The 24,113-nt window shown below is 37.9% G+C and overlaps 2 protein-coding genes across 11 annotated transcripts in view; one reads left to right on the forward strand and one right to left on the reverse strand.

Annotated features, from left to right (window-relative positions):
* CEPT1 (choline/ethanolamine phosphotransferase 1) overlaps nt 1–807 on the reverse strand; it is a 45,129-nt gene extending 44,322 nt beyond the window's left edge. For 2 of the 5 annotated variants that reach the window (XM_001161701.8, XM_063798435.1), the window contains exon 1: nt 109–207. The gene's annotated coding sequence lies outside the window, so the exon portion shown is untranslated. Of the gene's footprint in view, nt 1–108; nt 208–501 lie in introns of those variants that run through there. The other 3 variants (XM_001161519.7, XM_054685584.1, XM_009429564.5) reach the window with 3 other exon arrangements.
* DRAM2 (DNA damage regulated autophagy modulator 2) lies at nt 194–22,511 on the forward strand. 6 transcript variants are annotated; one of them, XM_063798455.1, is made up of 10 exons: nt 194–378; nt 703–873; nt 2,813–2,876; nt 8,841–8,985; nt 14,133–14,200; nt 15,545–15,684; nt 19,731–19,908; nt 20,449–20,531; nt 21,523–21,615; nt 22,151–22,511. In XM_063798455.1, exons 4-10 carry the CDS (start codon nt 8,855–8,857, stop codon nt 22,256–22,258), a joined length of 801 nt encoding a protein of 266 aa, XP_063654525.1. In that variant the 5' UTR covers nt 194–378; nt 703–873; nt 2,813–2,876; nt 8,841–8,854; the 3' UTR covers nt 22,259–22,511. The 6 variants fall into 6 exon arrangements, with proteins under 6 accessions (XP_063654525.1, XP_009427815.2, XP_016781255.2 ...); XM_009429540.5 differs by having other exon boundaries at nt 748–873; XM_024347663.2 differs by lacking the exon at nt 194–378 and having other exon boundaries at nt 792–898.
* Nucleotides 22,512–24,113: the final 1,602 nt, after the last annotated feature.

Consider the following 24,113-nt stretch of genomic DNA (forward strand, 5'->3'; position numbering starts at 1 on the left):
ACAGCTATATCCTAATGACCCGCCCCAGAGCATCCAGTCCTCTCTCCACTGGCCCCTACAACGCCCTTCAAATCCTTCACGCCCGGTGACCGCGCTCCGCAGCCTTACCCTGACCCCAACAAGTACACCCCTAGAAATATCGCCTCCGACTCCAGCCGACTGGGTGACTGATCGGCGGCAGCACGTTCACGACACTTTCGCGATTGCCGTAAAGGGAAACAAGGTTTGAACTAGCAGCGCCGCAGGCGCGCTCCTCGGGGCCGTGAGCGCGCCCCGGGGCCGGCCGGTCTGCTCGGGAGCGCGCCCCATGGCCCAGCCCTGTCTCCTTTTAGCATAGGGGCTTCGGCGCCAGCGGCCAGCGCTAGTCGGTCTGGTAAGGTAAGTCGAAGTAGGGGAGAAGGGACAGGCCCCAGCGCTTGCAGCCCGCTCCCTCTAGAAGGGTGCGTCAGAGGGTGGGATCTGGCAGCTCGGGGAAGTGGGCGCAGCCTGGAGCCCCCTTACCCGCGTCGCAGGCGCGCGAGACTCCTGCTGGCCCTCATTGCCTCCGGGGGCTACCTTATGCCAGGCGCCAGAGGGGCTGGTTGGGGCGGGAGCTGCGGGGGTTTCCGGGGGCGGGGATGAGTGCAGCTGGGCTCAGCTCCCTGTGCCCTACCTTTCTGTTCTCTTCCTTGGTTTCCCCTACTCTCCTCCTGCCCCAAGCAGTGCCTGATGCCGAGTTCCGTCTCTCGCGTCTTTTCCTGGTCCCAGGCAAAGCGGAGCGGAGATCCTCAAACGGCCTAGTGCTTCGCGCTTCCGGAGAAAATCAGCGGTCTAATTAATTCCTCTGGTTTGTTAAAGCAGTTACCAAGAATCTTCACCCCTTTCCCACAAAAGGTACGGTTGAGTACACGTTCCTGTTGTGAGTTCTGGGTTCAGATACTTTGGTGGCTGGAGGGAGCGAGGGGGAGGGGAGAGTTTGAAATTACGATCCCTGGTGACCTTGTGTTTACACGAAGCTCAGTCTTCTGCACTCAATTCCATCGCAGCGGGTGGGTCCCGCACAGAAAGGAAATTGCTGGTCCTGGGTATCTTCACAACCGTGTTTTCAAGTAGGATACATCTGAAAAACACAGAAACACTGTAGAAATAATCTTTCCAGTTCTCCCAAATTTTAATTTATAAATCAGTAACCAAATGCAACTCTGTATTTTGCATTGCATTATCGGATTGTCCTCATTTCTCTTAATGTAACATTTGATGCAGCTTATAAAAACACTTAATTTTTTAGACTCTTTAGGATTTAACCATTAGGAGAATATTATGTTTGTCAGGAGGCCAAGTTAGAGTTTAGAAAAGTAAGTATTTTTAAATTATATTTTGATTTGAGCCTGATGGTTCTGTGCATCTCTAAAAGCAGCTTAGGGCTTTCTGACCGTTCACTTGGAACTTCCAGAATTTACTTTCTTATTTCTTAGCATTCACCACTTGGCGAAGACAGCATGAGGAATTCATTTTATTACCACGGGTATTTAAATATTTGTTAAAAAATTGTAATCACAGTTTTGATTCATAGAACTTCAAAGAGAGCAGAGAAGATAGGTTAGGTTAGAGATGCAAGACTTTTTCTTTTCTTTTTTTTTTAATGGAGTATCGCTCTGTTGCCAGGCTGGAGTGCAGTGGCACGACCTTGGCTCTCTGCAACCTCCGCCTCCCGGGTTCAAGCGATTCTCCTGCCTCAGTCTCCTGAGTAGCTGGGATTACAGGCGCCCGCCACCACGCCCAGCTAATTTTTGTATTTTTAGTAGAGACAGGGTGTCACCATGTTGGCCAGGATAGTCTCAATCTCCTGACCTCGTGATCCGCCCGCCTGGGCCTCCCAAAGTGCTGGGATTACAGGCGAGAGCCACCACCCCCGGCCTGCAAGAACATTTTTATAAACATTCTTACTGCCCTGTGAAATTTATTCCTGCATACTCTCAATTATTTTGAAAGGTTTTTTGAATTATGAATCATTAAAATTCTAATTTTGTTTGTTTGGCAATTACTCAGCAATGCTTTCAGGTTTCAAAGGCAAAAACACATTGACAATTAGTCTTCCTCACCTAGTCCATGCATTTAAATTCCTCAGTTGTCATTCGCAAACTGGTAAACCATTTCAAGCCCTGCTTCTATAAACTGTCAGTTTAAACAACTAGGACTCTCAAAGCCTAAGGAGATACGAATCCAAGATAATTCGTACATAGAAAAAATTCATACATAAAGTTGTACTCCATACCTGTGGCCTTATGACTACATAATTAATAAATCAGCTCTCATTATTATATTGTATGCTTATTCTACTCCACTCCAAGGAACAACTGTTTGAGTACTGTAACTCAGAAGCTAAGTAAATTGCCTGAAATCATAGAGTTGGGTAGTAGTAAAGGTAGGACTTGCGTTTAGAGATACCTCATCTCACAGCTGTGTTCTTTACATCACATGGACTTGCAATTGCTTTATTTTGCTTAATAATCTATTATTTTTTTCCTCATGTCTCTCTATAGGAGAAGACTCAATGATATTTCTTTTTTCCTCTTTAAGATAGTGAAGGTGTTGGATGTGAGAATGCATATGAAAATTTATATCCTGGAATTAAAACATTATTTAATTCCAGATGGTACAACATCATTGTAAAAAACTCGTGTCAACTCGTCAAAGAAAAATAACCTGTTAACAATGCTGTAGCCTAGTATTCTGCCCATGAACAATATTGGCGTGTTGACTTAAAACTGTACATGTTTAAAATTGTGTGGATTGAGAGAAAAACTTCTTATTTTCTTTGTGTGGATTTTAGGATTTACAAAAGGTGCAGGTATGAGCAGATCTGAAGACTAACATTTTGTGAACTTGTAAAACAGGTAATTCATTTTTCACATTATAAGAGGAATAAGTACATACTGATCATCTCTGAAAATAAGTATCTTATTTAATCCTTGAATAAACCTCTATGAAATGGGTATTATTTTATACTATTTAACAGATAATACTAAAAGCTACCATTTATTATGCACCAGCAATCTGTTAGGTTCTTTGCTTGTGCTATCAGTATAAGCTGTACAAAGACTACTCAGTACAGTCCAATAGAACTTTTCCACAATCATGGAAATGTTCTTTTTTTTTTTTTTTTTTTTTGAGACGGAGTCTCGCTGTCGCCCAGGTTGGAGTGCAGTGGCGCGATCTGGGCTCACTGCAGGCTCCGCCCCGCAGGGTTCACACCATTCTCCTGCCTCAGCATCCCGAGTAGCTGGGACTACAGGCGCCCACCACCTCGCCCGGCTAATTTTTTGTATTTTTAGTAGAGACGGGGTTTCACCGTGTTAGCCAGGATGGTCTCGATCTCCTGACCTCGTGATCCGCCTGCCTCAGCCTCCCAAAGTGCTAGGATTACAGGCGCGAGCCACCGTGCCCGGCCAATCATGGAAATGTTCTAAATTTTTACTGGAGTGCAGTGGCACGATCTCAGCTCACTGCAACCTCCGCCTCCCAGATTCAAGTGATTCTTCTGCCTCAGCCTCCCAAGTAGCTGAGACTACAGGCGCCTGCCATCACCCCCGGCTAATTTTTTGTATTTCTAGTAGAAACGGGGTTTCACCGTGTTGGCCAGGATGGTGACACGTGGCTTTTGAGCATTTGAAATGTGGGTAGTGTGACTGAGGAATTCAAAATTTTATTTAATTTTAATCTATCGAGATTTTAATTTAAATAGTTACATGTAGCAGTGGTTGCTATAGCAGATGGTACAATCTGTGTTGATAACATTATTCCATTTTTCTTTGTTTTTTTTTTGTTTTTTTGTTTTTGAGATGGAGTCTCGCTCTGTTGCCCAGGCTGGAGTGCAGTGGCACAATCTCAGTTCATTGCAACCTCTGCCTCCCAGGGTCAAGCGATTCTCCTACCTCAGCCTCCATTCTCCTACTTCAACCTCCCGAGTAGCTGTAATTACAGGCGCACGCCACCATGCCTGGCTAATTTTTTTATTTTTAGTAGAGACTGGGTTTCACTGTGCTGGCCAGGCTGGTCTCAGAACTCCTGACCTCGTGATCCGCCTGCCTCGGCCTCCCAAAGTGCTGGATTACAGGCCTGAGCCACCGCACCCAGCCTCACATTATTCCATTTTTCAAAGGAGAAACTGGTTCAGAGAAGTTATGAAGCTTGCTGAAGTTCACACAATTTTATTTAAAAAAAAGTTTTGAGCTGAGGAATACTTTAGGAATGTTAATTAGGTAATGCAGGTGGAATGGGTGAAGGGGAAGGAAAAGCAGATAGGCCAGGAGAATTGAAAGTCAGAATCACGTGGTTACAGTGTGAACTGGGAAGAAGAATGGTTTAAATGACTTGTAGAAATAGAATTGCCATCACTTGGTGACAGCATGTGAGGACTTTATAAGAGAGAACCTAAGATTCCTCTGAAGTCTTAGAATCCTCATAACCTGAAAAAAATGGTAATGTTGTTTACTGAAATAGAAAAATCATGAATAGTTTTGGGAAATAAAAGGATTTTGCTTTGGCTGTTCATGCAACAAATAATTGAGTGATTACTATGGGTAAGGTCCTCTGCTATGCTTAGGTAGAGAAGTGGAAGGATCTTATTCCCTAAAGACACCATCCTCAATTTTCATACTGTAGAGACAATGAGCTCTAAAAGATGTGAAAATCAAGTGTTCTCAGAGAAAGGGGTGCTTATTTCTACATACAAAGGGCTTAGGTAAAGTTATCTGTGGAAGATAGCATTTGAGCTTTTGAAGAAAAGGAAGGATTTAGACATGTAAAACAAAGGGGGAGGAGGTTTTGCTACTAGCAGTGAGGTGGACAAAATATTTGAAAATCTCTTTTACCAATACACCTAAATGCTGAATAAATTACATTAGCTCATTAAATTCATGACAGGTCTTCTACGAAAGACAGGGAAATCTCCAGGGCTAAAAAGTTAAACAACAACAACAAAAAAGCTGAAACTAGAGTAGTATACTAGCAGTGTGTTTCCTTTGGGGGCATTTGGCTGATAGCAGAAGTAGAGCACAATCAGGGACAGGTGACAGGCTGCTCTCTACCCAAAGCAGAGAGATAGAATTCATATCCCTGTAACCTCCCAGGCACATGCTTCAATGTCAATGGGTGCCATTCCATGGTAGTTGATGTAAATGGTACCTGTGTTTCAGGGGGTGATGTTTTCATAGAATAAAGTTTAAGTATTTCCACTTGAAATTGTACAACTCATGGTATTGGAGAAGCACCTTCCCCCACATTCAGCCAGGACCCACAAAAGTCTACACAGTCAGTCATAGGTGGGCCAGAAAAATATCTCCCTCCTGGCAAAGGGAGATCACAGAGAAATTTGTTCGTTTTCATCACAGCTCCAGGAGGGGGAATAAAGATGCCACCTGAAAACTTGAAACTGGAGGGTCTGCCATCACTCATTCAAGGTTCAAATTTACATATCTACATGGTCTAAAAAACCAGAAGCCAAGAAATTAACATAAAGTTGGCCCGGGTTGGTAATGTGCCATACTGTCTGGAAAAAACAAATACGGATCCTCTCTGTAATGACTCACCCTTAGTTAAGCCTTTTAAAATACTCCCAGATTTTAAGATTGTCCAATATAGGCTCAGAGTCAAAAACTGTAAAACATATGTGCAAGGGACAGCTAAACTGACATAGACTCCTAAGGACTTATGGGAATGATCAGAAACAAATTAACATTTAAAGAGATGAAAAATGAAAAAATTAAAGATCTTAGAAATGATTCAAAATTATGTAAATTAAGAACTCTTGTCCTGGAAACCTATGCTGGGGAAAGCACCAATAGGATTTTGGCAAGGACTTGTCATGATTAACTGAATAGATGAAGAAAAAAGATATTGATGGGATGTTAAGGACTGACAAGGAAAAAGGAAGAGAAAAGAGAAGATTATGAAATGCAAATGTGTATATTTAGCAACAAATCAGATGGCCAGAGTAAATGACAAATACCAATCAAAAATGGCTGAGATTTCATTCTTTGGAAAGTCAGTCTCAGATGAGGAAGCTGTAAGTATTCACAAAGTTCATGGAAAACACTAAATTTCTTTAGGTCATCAAAAAAATATGAGAAGATACTCCTTCAAACATGAAATTATTCTCACATTCATAGGAGTATTCTAATTTAAAAGTATTCCTATATTTTTAAAAATTAAAAAAATTAAAAGCATGAATTTGTACCAATGTTTCTTAATTCATATTATTGACTCATTATTACTTAACAACATCCTTAATCTGGAATTCAAGGAAGAAAGTGGTGATGTGGGGTATGGGTGTATTTAGGCCCTCTGTCTCCGCCCCTGCTCCTGCTGCCCCCATGTAGGAGCTGGAAATATAATAGTGAACAGAACAGTTGTTTCCTGTTCTCACAGAACTTAAAGTTTAGTGAGGAAGAGAAAACCAAACAAGCAAGTTAAATGTAATGAGTGCCCTGGTTGGGGAGGTAAAGGGTGCTGTTAAAAACAAAGCAGGGACACTCAACTGAAGCTGGAAAGATTGAGCCTTGAAAAACATAAAAGTTAACTGGGTAGGTAGTGTTCTAGTCACCATGAATGTCTGAAGGTGTGCTAGAGAGCATGACACATTTGAAGATCTGTAAGAAATATGCTCTGGCACTGTGGCATAGTTGATTGGGCACTAGAATCAAATTGCTTGAGTTTGAATCGTATCTCCACCACATCCAGCTCTATGACCTTGGGCAATTGTCTTAACCTCTGTAATTCTGTTGAGGAAAGTACATTATTTCATGTATTTAAGGTGTTTAGTAAACACTGCTAAGGCATAGTAAATGCTAGGTGTTTGCTTTTGTAATGATGAGATAATGATAGCTAGAGCAAAGAATTGAGAACCAAGCATGGCCAGAGGTGAATATAGAAAGATAAGTAAAGACAGACCGGGCATGGTAGCTCACGCCTATAATGCCAGCACTTTGGGAGGCCAAGGCAGGTGGATCACTTGAGGTGAGGAATTCGAGACCAGCCTGGCCAACGTGGTGAAATCCCGTCTCTACTAAAAATACAAAGATTAGCCGGACGTGGTGGCAGATGCCTGTAATCCCAGCTACTCAGGAGGCTGAGGCAGGAGAATCTCTTGAACCTGGCAGGCTGAGGTTGCAGCGAGCCGAGATTGTGCCACTGCAGTCCAGCCTGGGTGTCACAGTGACACTCTGTCTCAAAAAAAAAAAAAAAAAAGGTAAGTAAAGACAAGACAATGCAAGGACCTTATGGACCATGTTAAGGAGCAAAGACTAAGGGTATAGGGGAAACCATTGTAGGAGAATAAGGGGATCAGATTGGTATTTTGAAGTTGGAAGGATTACTTTGGTTTTAGAGTGGAGTCTAGATTGGTTTGGTCAAGACTGGAGGAGGATTGAGTAATAATAGAAAAACTAGGCTGGCTGGGTGGCTCATACCTATAATTCCAGCAATTTGGGAGGCTGAAGTGGGAGGATTTCTTGAGCCCAGGAGTTTGATACCAGCCTGGGCAACATAATGAGACCTCATCTCTACAAATAATAAAGTTAGCTGGGCATGGTGGTGTGTTACTTGTGGTCCCAGCTACTTGGGAGGCTGAGGTGGGAGGATCACTTGAGCCAGGGAGGTCAAGGCTGCTGTTAGCTGTGATTGCACCACTGCACTCCAGCCTGGGCAACAGAGTGAGGCCTTGTCTCAAAAAAAAAAAAAAAAAAAAGAGGAATAAAAACCAACCAAAGTATTTTTCCTGTTCTCTCACTCAATAATCAACATAATACTTCTCTGATCATCAAGAAGTATGGAGATTTCTCTCCACCAGCTGACACCAATTGGATATCCCCTAATTCAATTCTGATGGTATCTACCTAGAGATAGCATCAGATCGCACTGGTTGAGGGCTCAGTCCCACTAGACTACCTCCCAACTTCTGACACCAATCACAAGCTGGGGTTGTCTTACCCATGTTTCTAACTGACTGGCTATAAACTAAGGTTCTCATTACCCCCTCCTTGTGTTTGATTAATTTGCTGGAGTGGCTCACAGAACTCAGGGAAATGCTTATATTTACCAGATGCATAAGGCAAGGGATATGGAAAGGGGCATGGAGCTTCTGTGCCCTCTCTGGGTATGCCATCCTTCAGGAACCTCCGCATGTTTGGCTATCTAGAAGCTCTCTGAACCCAGTCCATTTGGGTTTTTATGGGTGCCTCATTACACAGGCATGATCAGCTTAAGTTTCATCCTCTCTCTCTGCCTTCCTGGAATTGGGGATGGAGGACTGAACGTCCAACCCTCTAATTATGCCTCGGTCTTTCCTGTGACCAGCTCCCATCCTAAAACTATATGGACTGCAAGCCTTATTAGCATATAGAAGACACTCCTATTACCCTGGAGATTCCAAGCGTTTTAAGAGCTTTTTGCCAGGAAATGGGATGAAGACCAAATACATATGTATTTCACAATATCACAGGTACCCCTTAGGAAGTTATAATTGACCAAGAGATGATGGTGGTTTGGGTAAAGTAGTGACAGTGAAGATGGAGAAAAAGGGTAGATTTGAAATAAATTTAGGAGGTAGTATAAACAGTACTTGGTACTTTCCATGGGAAGATGGGACAAGAAAGCAAGTTTCTAGCTCTGTCACGTAGGTGAATCTTGGTTGCGCTCATTAAGAAAGGGAAGGAGAGCGAGTATTGGGGTATGGCATGAGGGATGATTTCAGAGGTGAAACAGCTTGGGGTGGTAAGTACAAGGCTGTGGGCATGGATGGCTAAAGTAGGATGAGGAAACTCTTGTGAATTATCTTTTCTAATATGTTTTCTCTATTTCAGAAAACCTGTTTGAAATGTGGTGGTTTCAGCAAGGCCTCAGTTTCCTTCCTTCAGCCCTTGTAATTTGGACATCTGCTGCTTTCATATTTTCATACATTACTGCAGTAACACTCCACCATATAGACCCGGCTTTACCTTATATCAGGTAAGTGAAATGTATTCTTTGTATAGGAGACTCTTTATGTCTCATTCTTATTTTAACATTGAAGCCAACATTTAATGTCAACCTTTTAAAAATCAGATTTTACATTGGCATTACAACAATAAAGGGAATATAAAAAGGAACTTGAATTTGGCTTTTTCTTTGTGATAGAGAAATGTAGAGACAGCCCAATAAGATTCAGTTTGTGAACTGGTTCTTGAACTGTGACTCTTTAGTGCCTTCTTTTCTAAGTAAGTATTTGAAGTTGTTTCAGAATATAGAATTGGAATTATTCGCCCCTTAAAATTAAAAAATAAATGCTACAAACAGTAATAATGATATGAAAAGATAATGGAAATGACAAACATGTCTTAATATGCTTACTGTGTATGAAGTAATTTTCTTTTTTTTTTGGAGATGGAGTCTAGCTCTGTCACCCAGGCTGGAGTGCAGTGGCACGATCTCAGCTCACCTCACTGCAACCTCCGCCTCCCGAGTTCAAGCGATTCTTCTGCCTCAGCCTGCCGAGTAGCTGGGATTACAGGCGTGCATCACTACGCCCAGCTGATTTCTTTTTTTTTTTTTTGCATTTTTAGTAGAGATGGGGTTTCACCATGTTGGTCAGGCTGCTCTTGAACTCCTGACTTTGTGATCTGCCCACCTCAGCCTCCCAAAGTGCTGGAATTAACAGGCGTGAGCCACTGCGCCCAAACTTTTTTTTTTTTTTTTTTTTTTTGAGATGGAATCTCACTCTATCGCCCAGGCTGGAGTGCAGTGGCACAATCTCGGCTCACTGCAACTTCCGCCTCCCAGGTTCAAGCGATTCTCCTGCCTCAGCCTCCTGAGTCACTAGAATTACAGGCGCACGCCACCACGCCTGACTAATTTTTGTATTTTTAGTAGAGATGGGGTCTCACCATGTTGGTCAGGCTAGTCTTGAACTTCTGACCTCGTGATCTGCCCGCCTTGGCCTCCCAAAGTGCTGGAATTACAGGCGTGAGCCCCTGTGCCCAGCCTCGTAGAAAGTAATTTACTAAGCATTCTTCATGTCCTAAATAGTTGAATCCTTACAACAACTGGATAAGGTAGAAACTATGATCCTCATTTGAGAGAGAAGGAAATGAGGTCCAGGGAGGTCAAGTTATTTGCTCATGGGCAAATAACTCAGTGTTGGAACCAAGAATTAAACCTGGACAGTTTGACTGTAGAAGCTAGGCTCTTACTCTTTATGCTGCCTAGATATTTTTGACGTATTAAGTATCAAAATTTATTGATAACATTTTTGAAATCTCACAACGAATGAAGAATGGGTAGTCAGTTGCATATACTATGTTCATAACCCTCTTTTTTTACACTTGATCTTAGCCAAAAGGCCAAGAAGCTATAATAACCCTCTTTTTTTAAAATTGCAATAGCAAAAAGTAATTATTACAACAAATTTTAAACAATACTAGAGTGATTATAAAAATGAAAAGCAAAAATCCCTTCCTGACACCTTCCAGTTTCTACACCCTAGAGACAATTCATAGTTTGGTAGATTTCCTTCCAGAGTTTGGTTTGTTTTATCTTGTTATCATGTATGTACAAAACTCTTTCTCTTTTTTTTCTCGTTCTTTCTCACTTTTTTGGGTTTTTGATTTTGTTTCATTTATAAAAAGTGATAGGATGTTGATACAGAAATTGCTTACTTATTCTTCCTTCCCTTTTTTTTGGCTGTTACAAACAGTACTATAATGAAGGTTTCATTACATACAACTTTACATACTGATGTTGATATGAGGTAGATTTCTAGAAGTGAGATTGCTAGATAGGTAATAGGGCATCTACATTTTTCATTTGACATTTCCAAACATATCTTTAGAATTGTTGCATCAATTTATGCATTCACAAAAAGGATATGAGGAAATCATAATTATATGAATGGTTTCTGAGCTATTGAGACTTAAACTTCTCTATAAAAGTTAAATAAATTACATAGGGCAGGGAGATGAAGAAAACATAATTATTAAAACGTTATTATTAAATATGATTAAGCAACTACTAGTGTTTTAATCTAGATGATTTCACCTGGAATATAGTTAGGTCCACCCCTGAAAGTATTCAGCCTCTATATGATGCTTTTGAAACATCTGTCTCTTCACAGAGATGCCAAATTTTGTTGCTATTGTTGAGTAATATTTTTTGTTTTGTTGCTGTTGTGGTTGTTTCATTTATTCATTTGTTTACCTTCAGAAAAATAACCTTTCCAACACAGAAAATAGTAATCTTTTAAAGAATGATAAATTGGAAGATTAAATTTATCTTTTAAAAATGTCAAGAAAAGATCTGGGCATTACTATCTACATGTTGTTTCCACAGTGGTATGGCGTGGCACAAAAGATATAAACAAATTGGATGCAGTTTGGGAAGATTTACAAAACCCAAAAATGTTTTAGAATTTAAGGTTCCAATTCGAGAAATAATTTGATAAATAATTACCACTCCGCTAGTGGAATATGTAGCCTAAGGAGCCACACCATTCTTTAGTAACTCCAGAAGGTACATATTTAATATTCATGAGGGTCTTTCACAGTATTTTTTTTCTCCATCTGAGAACTTGTCTGCTTTCGTTTTGAAGAACTTTTAATACAGCCAGCCCCCTATATTCATGGGTTCCACTTCTATACAGCCAATCAACCACAGATTGAAAATATTCTGGGGAAAGAAATTCCATCAAGTTCCAAAACTTGAGTTTGCCAGGTGCCAAGTACTTCGTTGAATCCACAGGAATGAAGTGATGTGTATTAGATATTATAAGTAATCTAGAGATGATTTAAAGCATATTGGAAGATGTGAATAGGTTATATGCAAATACTACACCATTTTATGTTAAGAGACTTGGGCATCCCCAGGTTTTGTTATCTGATGGAGGTCCTGGAACCAGTCTCCCACAGATACCGAGGGACTACTGTAATATAAGAGGCCACTTAGTTCTTTTTCTGAGTTTCACTTCCTTGGTGGTACTGCATGTGATTTTCTTTAAAAAGCACCCTAGACACTTCCTTTTCTGTTCTGCCTCTTCTGCTTTTTGATTTTTCTGCTAATGAACTTAGTATTACCCTGAGGTCTTTCTCCAACATTCTGACATACATATTTAAACTCTAGTACTTATTTTTATTTCTTGTAGGCTCATTTCCTTCATCTGCAAAATGATTAAGTTAAACTAGCAAGTCTGCAAAATTCTTTTCAGTTCCTAGATCCTATCCAAAAGGTTTAGCTGTTAGCCTGGGCAACAGAGCGAGACTCTGTCAAAAAAAAAAAAAAAAAAGAAACGAAGAAAATGGTTTAGCTGTTAACAGCCCCAATGGACATAACCAAATGTAAATTTCACTTCAAAGACAATTTTGCTATAAGTGTGCTTCAGGTGTTCTCTTAGTTGGTTCAAGTAATGGATGCCCAAAGGAGTGACTAGCCACTGGGGTAAGAGAAGAAATATTACAACATCTATGTATATTTTTAATCTAAAAACATTTAAACTTTGCCAATATTTAACATACAGAATAATGATAACATATATTTTGATGTTAGATGCTCAGATATTTTTTGGTGATGCTGTGACCACTGAGATGAAGTGCTATGATAATGAGGTGATGGGCATGGCTGTTTTCATTTGTAGGCCAGTGTATGTCATTCTATCCTGAGCCAAAGGAGGGAACACTCTTAGCCAACCATCTTGGAAATGCATGCCTTTGTTAACTTACATGTATCATTTGAAGTATAGCTATGAAAATTATGGATTTTTCTAAGAATAATACATATACATTGTGGAAAATTTGAAAAGTAGCAGGAACAAAAAACCCTTTATTCCCTCCTCCTGAAGATGGTCAAAGAGTACCAAAATCTTTTGTATGTAAAAGATAAATTTTATTATTTTATAATTGTTTCTTTACAAATACATTATTTTTTGTTTCTCTATTTTCACTGCAGATTTTTTTTTTTAAGAGAAAGACTCATGGAATTGGAAAGTTAGAAGGAGCAATCCTTACAATTCATGTTTAATACTTTCCATTTCCTAACACCCCTAATCTAAATGTTTACTAAACGTTATGCATTCTTACCAGCTATAACTTTCTACTTCTTTTTTATCCCCATTGCATTGTCTTAGTTGAGACCCTAATTATCTCTTTCCTGTGGTATGTCAATTCAAGGCCAAAGACACTGTCTTTTTAATCTTTGTAGTATTTTTAAGAAGGGGAAAGAACTAATATTTAATGGATATCTCCCATTAGCCTGCTACTGTGCTAGATACTTAACATGCATTACCATTACATTTCATCCTCACAGTGATATGATGAGCTGGGAGGGAATGAATAGCTCCATTTTGCAAATTAAGGGAACAGTTTTAGGGAGATAAAAGGATGAACCTAAGGTCCTGCAGTAAGTAAATGGTGGGGTTTTAATCTGCCCCGGTGTGTTGCATACTGCCCTGAAAGACAGGCATGCAAGTGGATACATTGTAATGCTGTGTGGTAAGTGAGTTTATAGAAGTTCAGAAAGCATGCTATGTGAGTCACTATCTGCTAGAGGAGTTATCCAAGGTTATAGAGAGGAAGAGACTCAAAACTGTCTTGAATGTAAGCTCCGCGAGGGCAGGGGCTTTGTCTATTTTACTTATCACTGTGTTCCCGTTTCTGAAATGGTGTCTGGCACATGGTAAGTGCTTGATAATACTTTTAAAAATTGATCAGTAGGTGAATAGGTGTTAATTGAATACAGACATAGTCAACAAAAGGTGCAAAAAGGCAGAGTTGTGAAAAGCCTGTGGTGTTTAGGGAATATTCTGGTGGGACAGATAAATCCATCTGCCTGAATGATGGTAGGTCAATAACATAGTCTTAACATACCAAGGACAGCTTTTTAAAAATCAATATATATTGATTTCTACTATGTGGAAGAGAAATAATCTTAAAATGATGTGAGTAAAAGGTGAAGTAGGCAGATATTTGTGAACTCAAATTGTCATGTTCTCTGTATAAAATGATATGAGTTGAACTCCTGGATTTATAAAAGATAAGAAGTTTGAATTAACTCCTGATATTCTTATCCCTTAGAAGAAATATATGTGTTTATCTAGTATGAGAAATCCACATACCTTCCTTTTTTTCTTTCAGTGACACTGGTACAGTAGCTCCAGAAAAATGCTTATTTGGGGCAATGCTAAATATTGCGGCAGTTTTATGTAAGTAATGAAAGTGATTTTAACATGATAATAGCCAAATTGCTACAGTATTTTCTTCTTTCAACACTGGAGTGTTACTTGTTTTACTTTCTAGTTATACTTGAGAGTATGTTATCACTAAATAATTGATCATAATTATGCTCCTTTTAAAAGAAAAACACTTTTCTAGAAATGCGGACTTATGGGAATAAACCTTTAAAAAAATATGTGTCGGATTATTCTATTCATTCAAATGGAAGTTGTTAAGTCTAACCAAATATTCCTTGAGGATTGTAGTGGACTTCTTAAGCAACCAGTAAGGAACAAAGAGTTGTGGATGCAGCTGACCACAGCTAATCCTAACTAAATTCCTTTGGGATAAACAGTTTAGATGTTTGAGAATAAAGATGGAACCATGTTTTGATTTTTGAGCAACATTCTAATGCTAAAGGGATAGAGTTGCTACTGAAGTATTTCATATCCCTGTTTATTTTGAACCAAATTTTTATTAATGGTTTACTCACATAATATTTTTCCATCAAGTGTGATTGTTTTAAATATTTGCATTCTTCTGTATGTTTATTATTTGCTTGGGTCAAAAATAGAAATCAGGAAGATAATTCAACTTAAAGAAGTTCATTTCATGACCAAACTCTTCAGAAACATGTCTTTACAAGCATATCTCTTGTAATGCTTTCTACACTGTTGAATTGTCTGGCAATATTTCTGCAGTGGAAAATTTGATTTAGCTAGTTCTTGACTGATAAATATGGTAAGGTGGGCTTTTCCCCCTGTGTAATTGGCTACTATGTCTTACTGAGCCAAGTTGTAATTTGAAATAAAATGATATGAGAGTGACACAAATAAGCTTTTGGGTTTTTTGCCTACGCCCATTTTATCTATATTCTATAACTAGTTCTGATTCTGATGCTAATCATAAAAACATTTTGTGTTTTATATAACTATTTGTAAATATGAGACCCATGGAAGGCAAATGATTTGCTTAGTCACTGGAGGCATCAGTAGTTCCATAATACAACCTTAAGGTTCTCCAACATCCACAGCATGAGCCAGGCACACAGGTATGTGCCTACAGTCCCAGCTATCTGGGAGGCTGAGGCCAATGGATCACTTGAGGTCAGGAGTTGGAGTCCAGCCTGTGCAACATAGAGAGACCCCATTTTTTAAAAGCAAAAACAAAACTACAGCTATTTTGTTTGTTTTTTTTTCTTTTTATTCTCTCTGATTAATTTTAAAAGGAAAATCTGTGATTCTGGATAGCAGTGACCTTTGTGAACTCTTCATTGGCAACTTTATTTCTTGGTTATTTATTACTTTGTTGTTTTTTGGATTATCTTTTCCCAGGCATTGCTACCATTTATGTTCGTTATAAGCAAGTTCATGCTCTGAGTCCTGAAGAGAACGTTATCATCAAATTAAACAAGGCTGGCCTTGTACTTGGAATACTGAGTTGTTTAGGACTTTCTATTGTGGCAAACTTCCAGGTTTGTGTTTTAGCCCAGCATAGGTATTTTCCTTAAGTACATAAATATACATATTAAAAGGGAAACCTGAAGCATTCAGTTACATGCTGTTGTTATTTCTTTACCTTAACAAAATAGAAATCACTTCCTTTAAATTATTTGACCCTATTAGAAATAGCTACTTGCACAACTAGAAAAATTCATATTTAAAAGTCTGAACAAATACAAATTATTTTAACTTTTTTAGGATCCACAGGACAATTATTAGAGTCTTCATTACTACTTAGTTGGAGATTACTTCAACTCACTACTGAAACAAAATTGATATAAATTAGAAGTGACACAATTACAGATTTTAAAAGTTTTGTTTTTAATATGCCTAACAATTTATAATCATTTACCTATTTTATCTACTTGTTTGGATGTTTTCATTGATTGCCTGCATTCCTAGGTGTCCTGCCTTGTATATGAGGAAAGGAAAGGAAGAACTGTAGGTCTTCTAGCTTTTTCTCAGGAAAAATAATGTCAAATACTTAATGTTAAAGTAGTGGTCAACCTTTATCAAATATTTTTCAATTCTCCACAGAGAGAGCAGTAGGAAAGAAACATTGGGCTCAACTCTGAATACAAGTAAAAGTGGGAATTCATAGCTGTGGAGCAGGGTGCAGTGGTTAGTGGATGGAAAATTACTAAGCTGGAAACGTAAGGGTTAAGAAGGGATTCTGGTTAAACTGCCTTGGTTTGTTTTGTGTGCTATAAAAGAATACTTCAGGCAGGGTGATTTATAGGAAAAGGGGTTTATTTGGCTTATAGTTCTGCAGGTTGTACAAGAAGCATGATGCCAGCATCTGGTTATGATGAGGACTTCAAGAAGCTTACACATGATGGAAAGCAAAGCAGGAGCTGGTGTGTGCAGAGCTCACATGGCAAGGGAGGAAGCAAGGGGGTGGTGGTGCCAGTCTCTTTTTAACAACCAGCTCTCACAGGAATGAATAGAGTGAGAACTCATTCACCACCCCCAACCCCCCACATCAGTCTATTCATGAGGGATCCACCCCTGTGACCCAGACACCTGCCATTAGGCCCCATTTCCAACATTGGGGATCAAATTGCAACTTGAGATTTGGAGGGGTCAAATAGTCAAAACCATAGCACTGACCTAATAGGATTCTTGGTGAAGGCAGGCCAGGGTGATTAGACATCACTTGAGGGATGGTAGAGGTGATATATTTATGGTGATCAGATACTGAGAATGGATGATTACGGCTAAACTGAACAAGATTCTTGCTAAAATTGGAAAATGCAGAGACGAACATGGCAACCCAGAAGTCAGGACCTAGTTGACAAGAAAGTTCAGAGGAACCTGAGCTGGGTTTGGTGAAGGACAGAATTTTTGTCACCTGACAGTAACTCATGTAATTCCACTGACATTCATGTTTGCTAGATATGGGGGTGCAGCGGGTGTGCACAGGTCAGAAAAAATGGACCCTGGAGAAAATGTAGTTTTGCTGGACATTAGTTCCCAGCAGCCACTTTATACTATGAAAGGATAACAACAATTTGGGTGGACAACTAGCTAGCTGTCTGTGCCACAAATAGAGTTCTGCCTTCCCTAATCAGTTTCTGTAGCTCATTATTAAAAAATGTTTTGGAGAATTTCAGTGTGAGGATGGTGATTGTCTGTCTCTTGGTCAATTTAACAATGTTTCTCATCACTTTTATGGTAAAGATGAATCTCCAGTATTTGTTTACACAGCCCAGCAAATTCCAGTAGCAGTTCTTGATAGCACCCACACAAGCCGCCTTTCCACCTTTATCTCAATTACTTAAGGTAGCCTATATACTTTCTTTATTGTTTTGCTTTTAGCTTTTATTCTAATTTACCTTCACAAGAGTACTTATGGCCGTGTAATTTTGACTAAATTACTTTTTCTCTTTTGTTAACATCTCTTCATGCAACTTTAGATGCCCTCTTCATCTTTCACTGACGACTTTATTGCTGGGCCCTGTTTATAACCAGACCTTGTAGCATTACCCAAATATCAAACAATTCTCTTTCCTTTCTTTTTTTTTTTTTTACTCACCGCTATACTAATGAGGATCTCCTTCCTTTCCAGAGTAAACGTTTACTACTTAATTAAAGTGGTGAGTGCACTGCTTCCTCCTCCACTTCCCCCTTTTCTTTTATGGAGACAAACTCTAGGTGATTTATACGGGAAAAATTTTACAAAACCAGGTCTATAAATGGTTTTACCCTTGCAGGTATTGGCTTGGAAGAGAGGCTAGCGCTGTGTTTTAAATGGAGTCAGGACTTACTGGTTTTACTTCTTGAATATTTTTTGAAGACATTCACTTCTTTCCATTTCTGTCTTTACTTCCCTCCTTACTGTCTTCTTCTCAACTAGCTTAGATTTCATCATCTCTCATCTGAACTACTGCCACAGCCTCCTCAGTGGTTCCTGTGCATTCGCTCTTACATTCCTTGAATCATTTCTTCATATTGCAGTAAAAGTGATCTTTTGGAAACATATATACATCTCATTTTGCTTCCCTGTGTCCTTGCTTAAAGTTCTACAGGTTTAAAAATTATGTGAAAAGAGATACAATTCAAGAGAGAAAAAAATAATTTGCTAAACCACCAAACTGCCTAACTAACTCAAAGATCTTGTATAATCTGGCTGATGTCTACCTTTCAAGCCTAATTTTGCATTGTCCCCCTTCTTAATGTCTCCATTATATATATCACTAGCCTTTTTGTGCTCCTTAAATAGGACAAGCTTATTTAATTTCCTCTCACATACTGTTTCCTCTGTTTGGTAGGCCATAACGCCCTTTATATCCATGGTTGTAAATTTATTATTTTTATTTTTTAGTTGATGTATTTCTTTATTAATTATAAGCACAATGGTTTCGAAACGTTCACCATTGTATCTCCAGCACCTAGCTCACTACTTAAGACAAACATGCTTTCATTAATTATTTAGTAACTTATTGAGAGAGGTTAAAGGGACTATGCAGGATTGGAAAAAATTCTCTTATTGCTGTGGTTGCCTGCATTTAAAGAGATGCCTAATAATTGCTATAAGATGGTATTTGAAAAATCTAACTTAAAAAATAAAAATTGAATTTCTTTTAAAACAAATTTGTATATGTTGTTCAGTAAAATAACTACATGGTAAGTGTCTTCACTACCTACTTAGAGGAATTTTTTTCTTCATACGAAATTTATCAAAGGAGAGTAGTAAAACTTTAGTAAGCAGAAATCTGTATTAATTTTCTAGTGCTGCCATAATAAAATATCAAACTGGGTGACTGAATAGAAATTTATTCTGTCAAAGTTCGGGAGGCCAGAAGTCTGAAATCAGGGTGTTGGTAGGGTTGATTCTCTTATTGGAGGCTCAGAGGGAGAATCTGTTCCTGGCTTCTGGTGATTACCAGTAATCCTTGGTGTTCCTTGGCTTATGGCAGTGTAACTATATATAACCAATCAAGCTAGAGCCAAGGGAGAATATTTTAATTTCTTGAGTCTTTAAATTTTATTTACAGTTAAATTGAATTTAAATGGAAACTCCCTATTCCCAGCACTGCAGTCCATCCTAATCTTTTCTTATTGCACTATGCTTTTCCTATGACCCTTTTCACCATCAGACACACTGGAATTTCCTTATTTCTGAAGTTTATATTTATTGTTTATGTACCTTTACTAAACTCAGAGCTCCATTTTTGCCTGTTTTGTTCTCTAATGGATCTGAAGATTTAGAACAGTGCCTAGCACCTAATAGGCACCAAGTAAACATATTATTAAATGAAGAAAATAATAAATGAATAATTCCTATTATATTTTCAGTGGAGGTATATGAAATAGTTTGGTATTACTATAATCCTTAGGTTTAAGCTGAGTATTATGAGAGAAAATTACTTCAGAAAGTACTTTGTTTGTAGAATTGGCCGAGCTTCTCTACTCAGTGAATGTCCTATTGAAATCTCTGGGTTGTGCTTTTAAATGTTGTGTTGCCAATGTGTTCTGAGTTTCTTTTATTGACGTATTTCTTCTCTCTATCTCTCAGAAAACAACCCTTTTTGCTGCACATGTAAGTGGAGCTGTGCTTACCTTTGGTATGGGCTCATTATATATGTTTGTTCAGACCATCCTTTCCTACCAAATGCAGCCCAAAATCCATGGCAAACAAGTCTTCTGGATCAGACTGTTGTTGGTTATCTGGTGTGGAGTAAGTGCACTTAGCAGTATCCTTCACTGTACAATGTGGCTACACTTGGAAAGGAATTGAATGACAAGATTTAAGTAAACACTATTGGTGCAGTATAAGAAGCCTTTTTGTCTTTTTTTTTTTTTTTTTTTTTTGTAGGAGAAATTCTTAGGTTCACAATCCTAAACTAAAGAATTTGAAATATGAAATTCAGATTGTACATAGTGCCTCAGTAATTGAGCTAGGAACAAAAATGTTGAGCCTGATCATACTCACTTCAAAGAAATGAGGGATGAGTAAATGCCCTTTCTGAGAACCATTATCTAGTTAAAGATTATGATAGAACTGCTAATTTTCTGAGCAAAGAGGTGGGGTTTGACTGTGAGAACCATTTTGTTGTGACCCTCTGAGCAGCACATTTTAAGTTTCACAGTACCACTGCTGTGTAACATTAAGTCTTTAAGAAAATGGGTTTAGACCTTAGCAATAAATGTGTGAGTAATCCTTTTAGACTGTAAAGTGATTTTTGTTCTCTGAGATCTTCTCTGAGATTCTTCCTTGACTTATGTTTTTATAGTGCTGACTTGCTCATCAGTTTTGCACAGTGGCAATTTTGGGACTGATTTAGAACAGAAACTCCATTGGAACCCCGAGGACAAAGTAAGAACTTACAGTCTATAAAACTTAGTTTTATATTAAAGATGGTTATTTTGGTTGATCTTGATGTGTTTTTCATTTCATCAGTAACAATGAAAGTCTTCTGGTAGAATAATCAGTGCTGTATTAAAATTATTTTCTTGATATGGTAGGGTTTATGTAGAACCTTCCATATTCTCCTGTCACCTGTGATCTGTAGATATTGTCAAAATATGAAGAGCATTGCGATGGCAGAAGAGTTTTCTGAGAAATTGACTCCCCTAAATGTGGGTATAGTATATAATATAGCCAACCGAGATCATTTATGTTTTGAATACTTGTTTTCTGAATTGAAAAGACATCTTCTCCCACTTTTTGTTATCTGGAAATTGATTATGGACTCTGCATTTAGGTTTCAATATAGTGGATATCTGAATGTAGATATAGCATCTTGGACTCTGAGAATAGAGGAAGAGGAACATATACTAAAGAATAAAATGAGTTCATCTGTTTTCACAAACCACTTGGTGGTGTTTTATTTAAGAATTAGCCTCAAATTGGGCATGTTTGTGAAAATGAATGAATGAAATAATTTACTAGATTTTCCCAATTGTAACCCATATATTATTTAATATCGTAAACACAGCACTTACTAAGTTTATTCTGAGCATTGTTAAACTTTTCTTAGTTGCATATTATGAATCTTATGGCTTTGGGTAAGACAATAGTAATTTCTCAATTGTAGAGTAAAAATGATCCTGTTCTATCTTAGCTATTTAATTGGAAATTTTATTCGCTCCCAGTGAAACAAATAGAGTGTCATTTAGGAGGACTTCCTAATGCTGGCTCTTTAATTCTAGAGATATTATATGCCTGGTAAGTCAAGGGTTGATTTTCAGAAGCTCCATTATTTTATAATTATTTTATAAGAATTGTGTGTTTTTTATTTGAAACATAGTATATAGATCGTTTAAATGAAATTTCACAAAACTATTCTTTTTTTCCCGTCACTCAGGGTTATGTGCTTCACATGATCACTACTGCAGCAGAATGGTCTATGTCATTTTCCTTCTTTGGTTTTTTCCTGACTTACATTCGTGATTTTCAGGTAAGAAGGCACAGTATTAGATTTATTCAGTCAGACTTCCTTCTCTTAGTCCAGGAAGGTGGACTAAGAGAACTTTCCATAGGCAACTCTCCCGCCTTTTTGAAAATTAACTGTTTGTGATTTGGTATCATAAACAAGTGATGTAACTTTTCAGGTAAATTGTTTCTGTGTTTAAAGAAGTAGTATTGCTAGCAAGATTTAGCCTTGAAAATGGGGCTATAAAATAAATTTCAGAAATTCTTACATAGAATTTGTTATCGATTCTGTGTACTTTTACATAGGTCATTCTCAACATTTGGTTTTACTGATTCTTAGTAGAAACCAAAGAAAAACAAGGAACTTTATGAATTGAGAAGCTTGGTTTTTCCAGATTTTAATTGGTACAAAGAGGATACCTTTGACAGTAAAACAGCTGTCTCACTACCATTAGAATTGATTTACATTCATAATCACAAGGTAGCCTATAGAACATATTGAAGGAGTGATCTCTCTTTAAGGAGCAAACTTCTATATATAATTTTCTTTTCTGTTCCAGAAAATTTCTTTACGGGTGGAAGCCAATTTACATGGATTAACCCTCTATGACACTGCACCTTGCCCTATTAACAATGAACGAACATGGCTACTTTCCAGAGATATTTGATGAAAGGATAAAATATTTCTGTAATGATTATGATTCTCAGGGATTGGGGAAAGGTTCACAGAAGTTGCTTATTCTTCTCTGAAATTTTCAACCACTTAATCAAGGCTGACAGTAACACTGATGAATGCTGATAATCAGGAAACATGAAAGAAGCCATTTGATAGATTATTCTAAAGGATATCATCAAGAAGACTATTAAAAACACCTATGCCTATACTTTTTTATCTCATAAAATAAAGTCGAAAGACTATGATATCATAGTTTTTTATACCTTATTTAAGAGAAACAACCTGACGTGCACCAATCAGTCTGCACATCCCAACCCTTCACATTTTATAAATTATTGTAGATCATGTTTTGTTAGGAGCACTTTTATGAGAGACATTTTCCATGACTAAATAATCTGCATTAGTCAGTAAATCCTTTAGAACTGGGTTTTGAAATGGGAGTTTTATCATATTAAGTCATTTCTTGTAGTCTTACATTTTTTGTTGTTGTTCTGGAATCTACCTGTAAAGGAAAGTAGACCTGGATTCATGTGGGCTCTTTCATGGCTTAAGTGTTGCCCAAGAGATTTTGTAGGTAACGATTTTTTTTTTTTTCTGGCCACAATGCCAGATACTAAGCTAATTGGTCTATCATACACATGCTTGCAGTAGTTTCATGAAGTTTAGTCTCTGGTGTGAAATTTTAATCACCAGTGAAGGAGAGAGGCACCTGTAGGTAAATTTACTTTAGTCATATTTTATATAAAACAAGGGTTAGTATTCATGTAACATTGAGAAGTTTGGGAATAACAGCAGATATGATTAATAACAAACAAAAGTCATAACCATACTCAGGAGCTTCTTAGATTTTCATTTATGGCAAGTTATAATTACATATAAAAGTAGTCTTGAACAGGTAAATATTGAGCCTTTTTAATGGGATGTAACCTTTGTAGAGCCCAAATTCTAAAGAACAAAATTGGCAATCCAATTAAACTACATGCAAAATAAGTGTGATACATGCATCTACAAAAACAGTGTTCTCATTTTTTCTGGGTATGCAAATGATTGGATTGTTTCTCCTTGGATCTCTGTATGTACAGGTAAAGAATAGTTTACAGATCCCTGCTGAAATTAAAAAGAAAAAAAATGATCATTTGGAAAGTGCCCAGTGATGAACTGGTTTGCAGAATAATCTTTGAAGAAGATTAATCAGGTTTTTATCTTTTTAGAAGAGATGGTTCCCTGGCCAGAAGAAAAGGTGGGGAGAAAACATTTAAACTGTCAGTTGGAGCAATTCAAGGAATAATGCTTATGTGATGGAGACCTCAATTATAAATTAGTTGCTAGATACAAGAATCAGTAAATAATATTTCTGAAGTCTTCTGGACTAATAAGACAGAAAGGGAATAAAATACTATGCCTATATTAAACAGCAATAAACCTGGGAGACATTTCCATAAGCATTGATTGACTAAATGCTGACATTGCTAGAAATAATTTGGATACAAACCATAAAAAAGTATCATGCCTTTGAAAAGCACGGTGTAACACACCTGCAAAATGTCATTTAGTCCTGATTCCCGTATCAAGGAAACTATTATTTAAGTTATGAAGCGTGATAGTATGGGGAGAAGGAAATTGACAGAGTCAAAGTTTATAAAATTATAAAATTTGTATGGGGAAAGTGGCTCAGGGAAAAACATAGACTTTGTCCATTCCTAGAACACGAGGCTTAGCGATACATACCAACATATTAAATAAATTATTTTAAGACAAAAAATACTTTCATAATATTTGAATCCCATTAGTTAAATTTTACCCTTAGAAATAACATAGGCTAAAAATGTTAATACAGTTGGCTTGCA

Source organism: Pan troglodytes, chromosome 1, assembly GCF_028858775.2.
Source record: "Pan troglodytes isolate AG18354 chromosome 1, NHGRI_mPanTro3-v2.0_pri, whole genome shotgun sequence".
Classification (NCBI taxonomy): Eukaryota; Metazoa; Chordata; class Mammalia; order Primates; family Hominidae; genus Pan; species Pan troglodytes.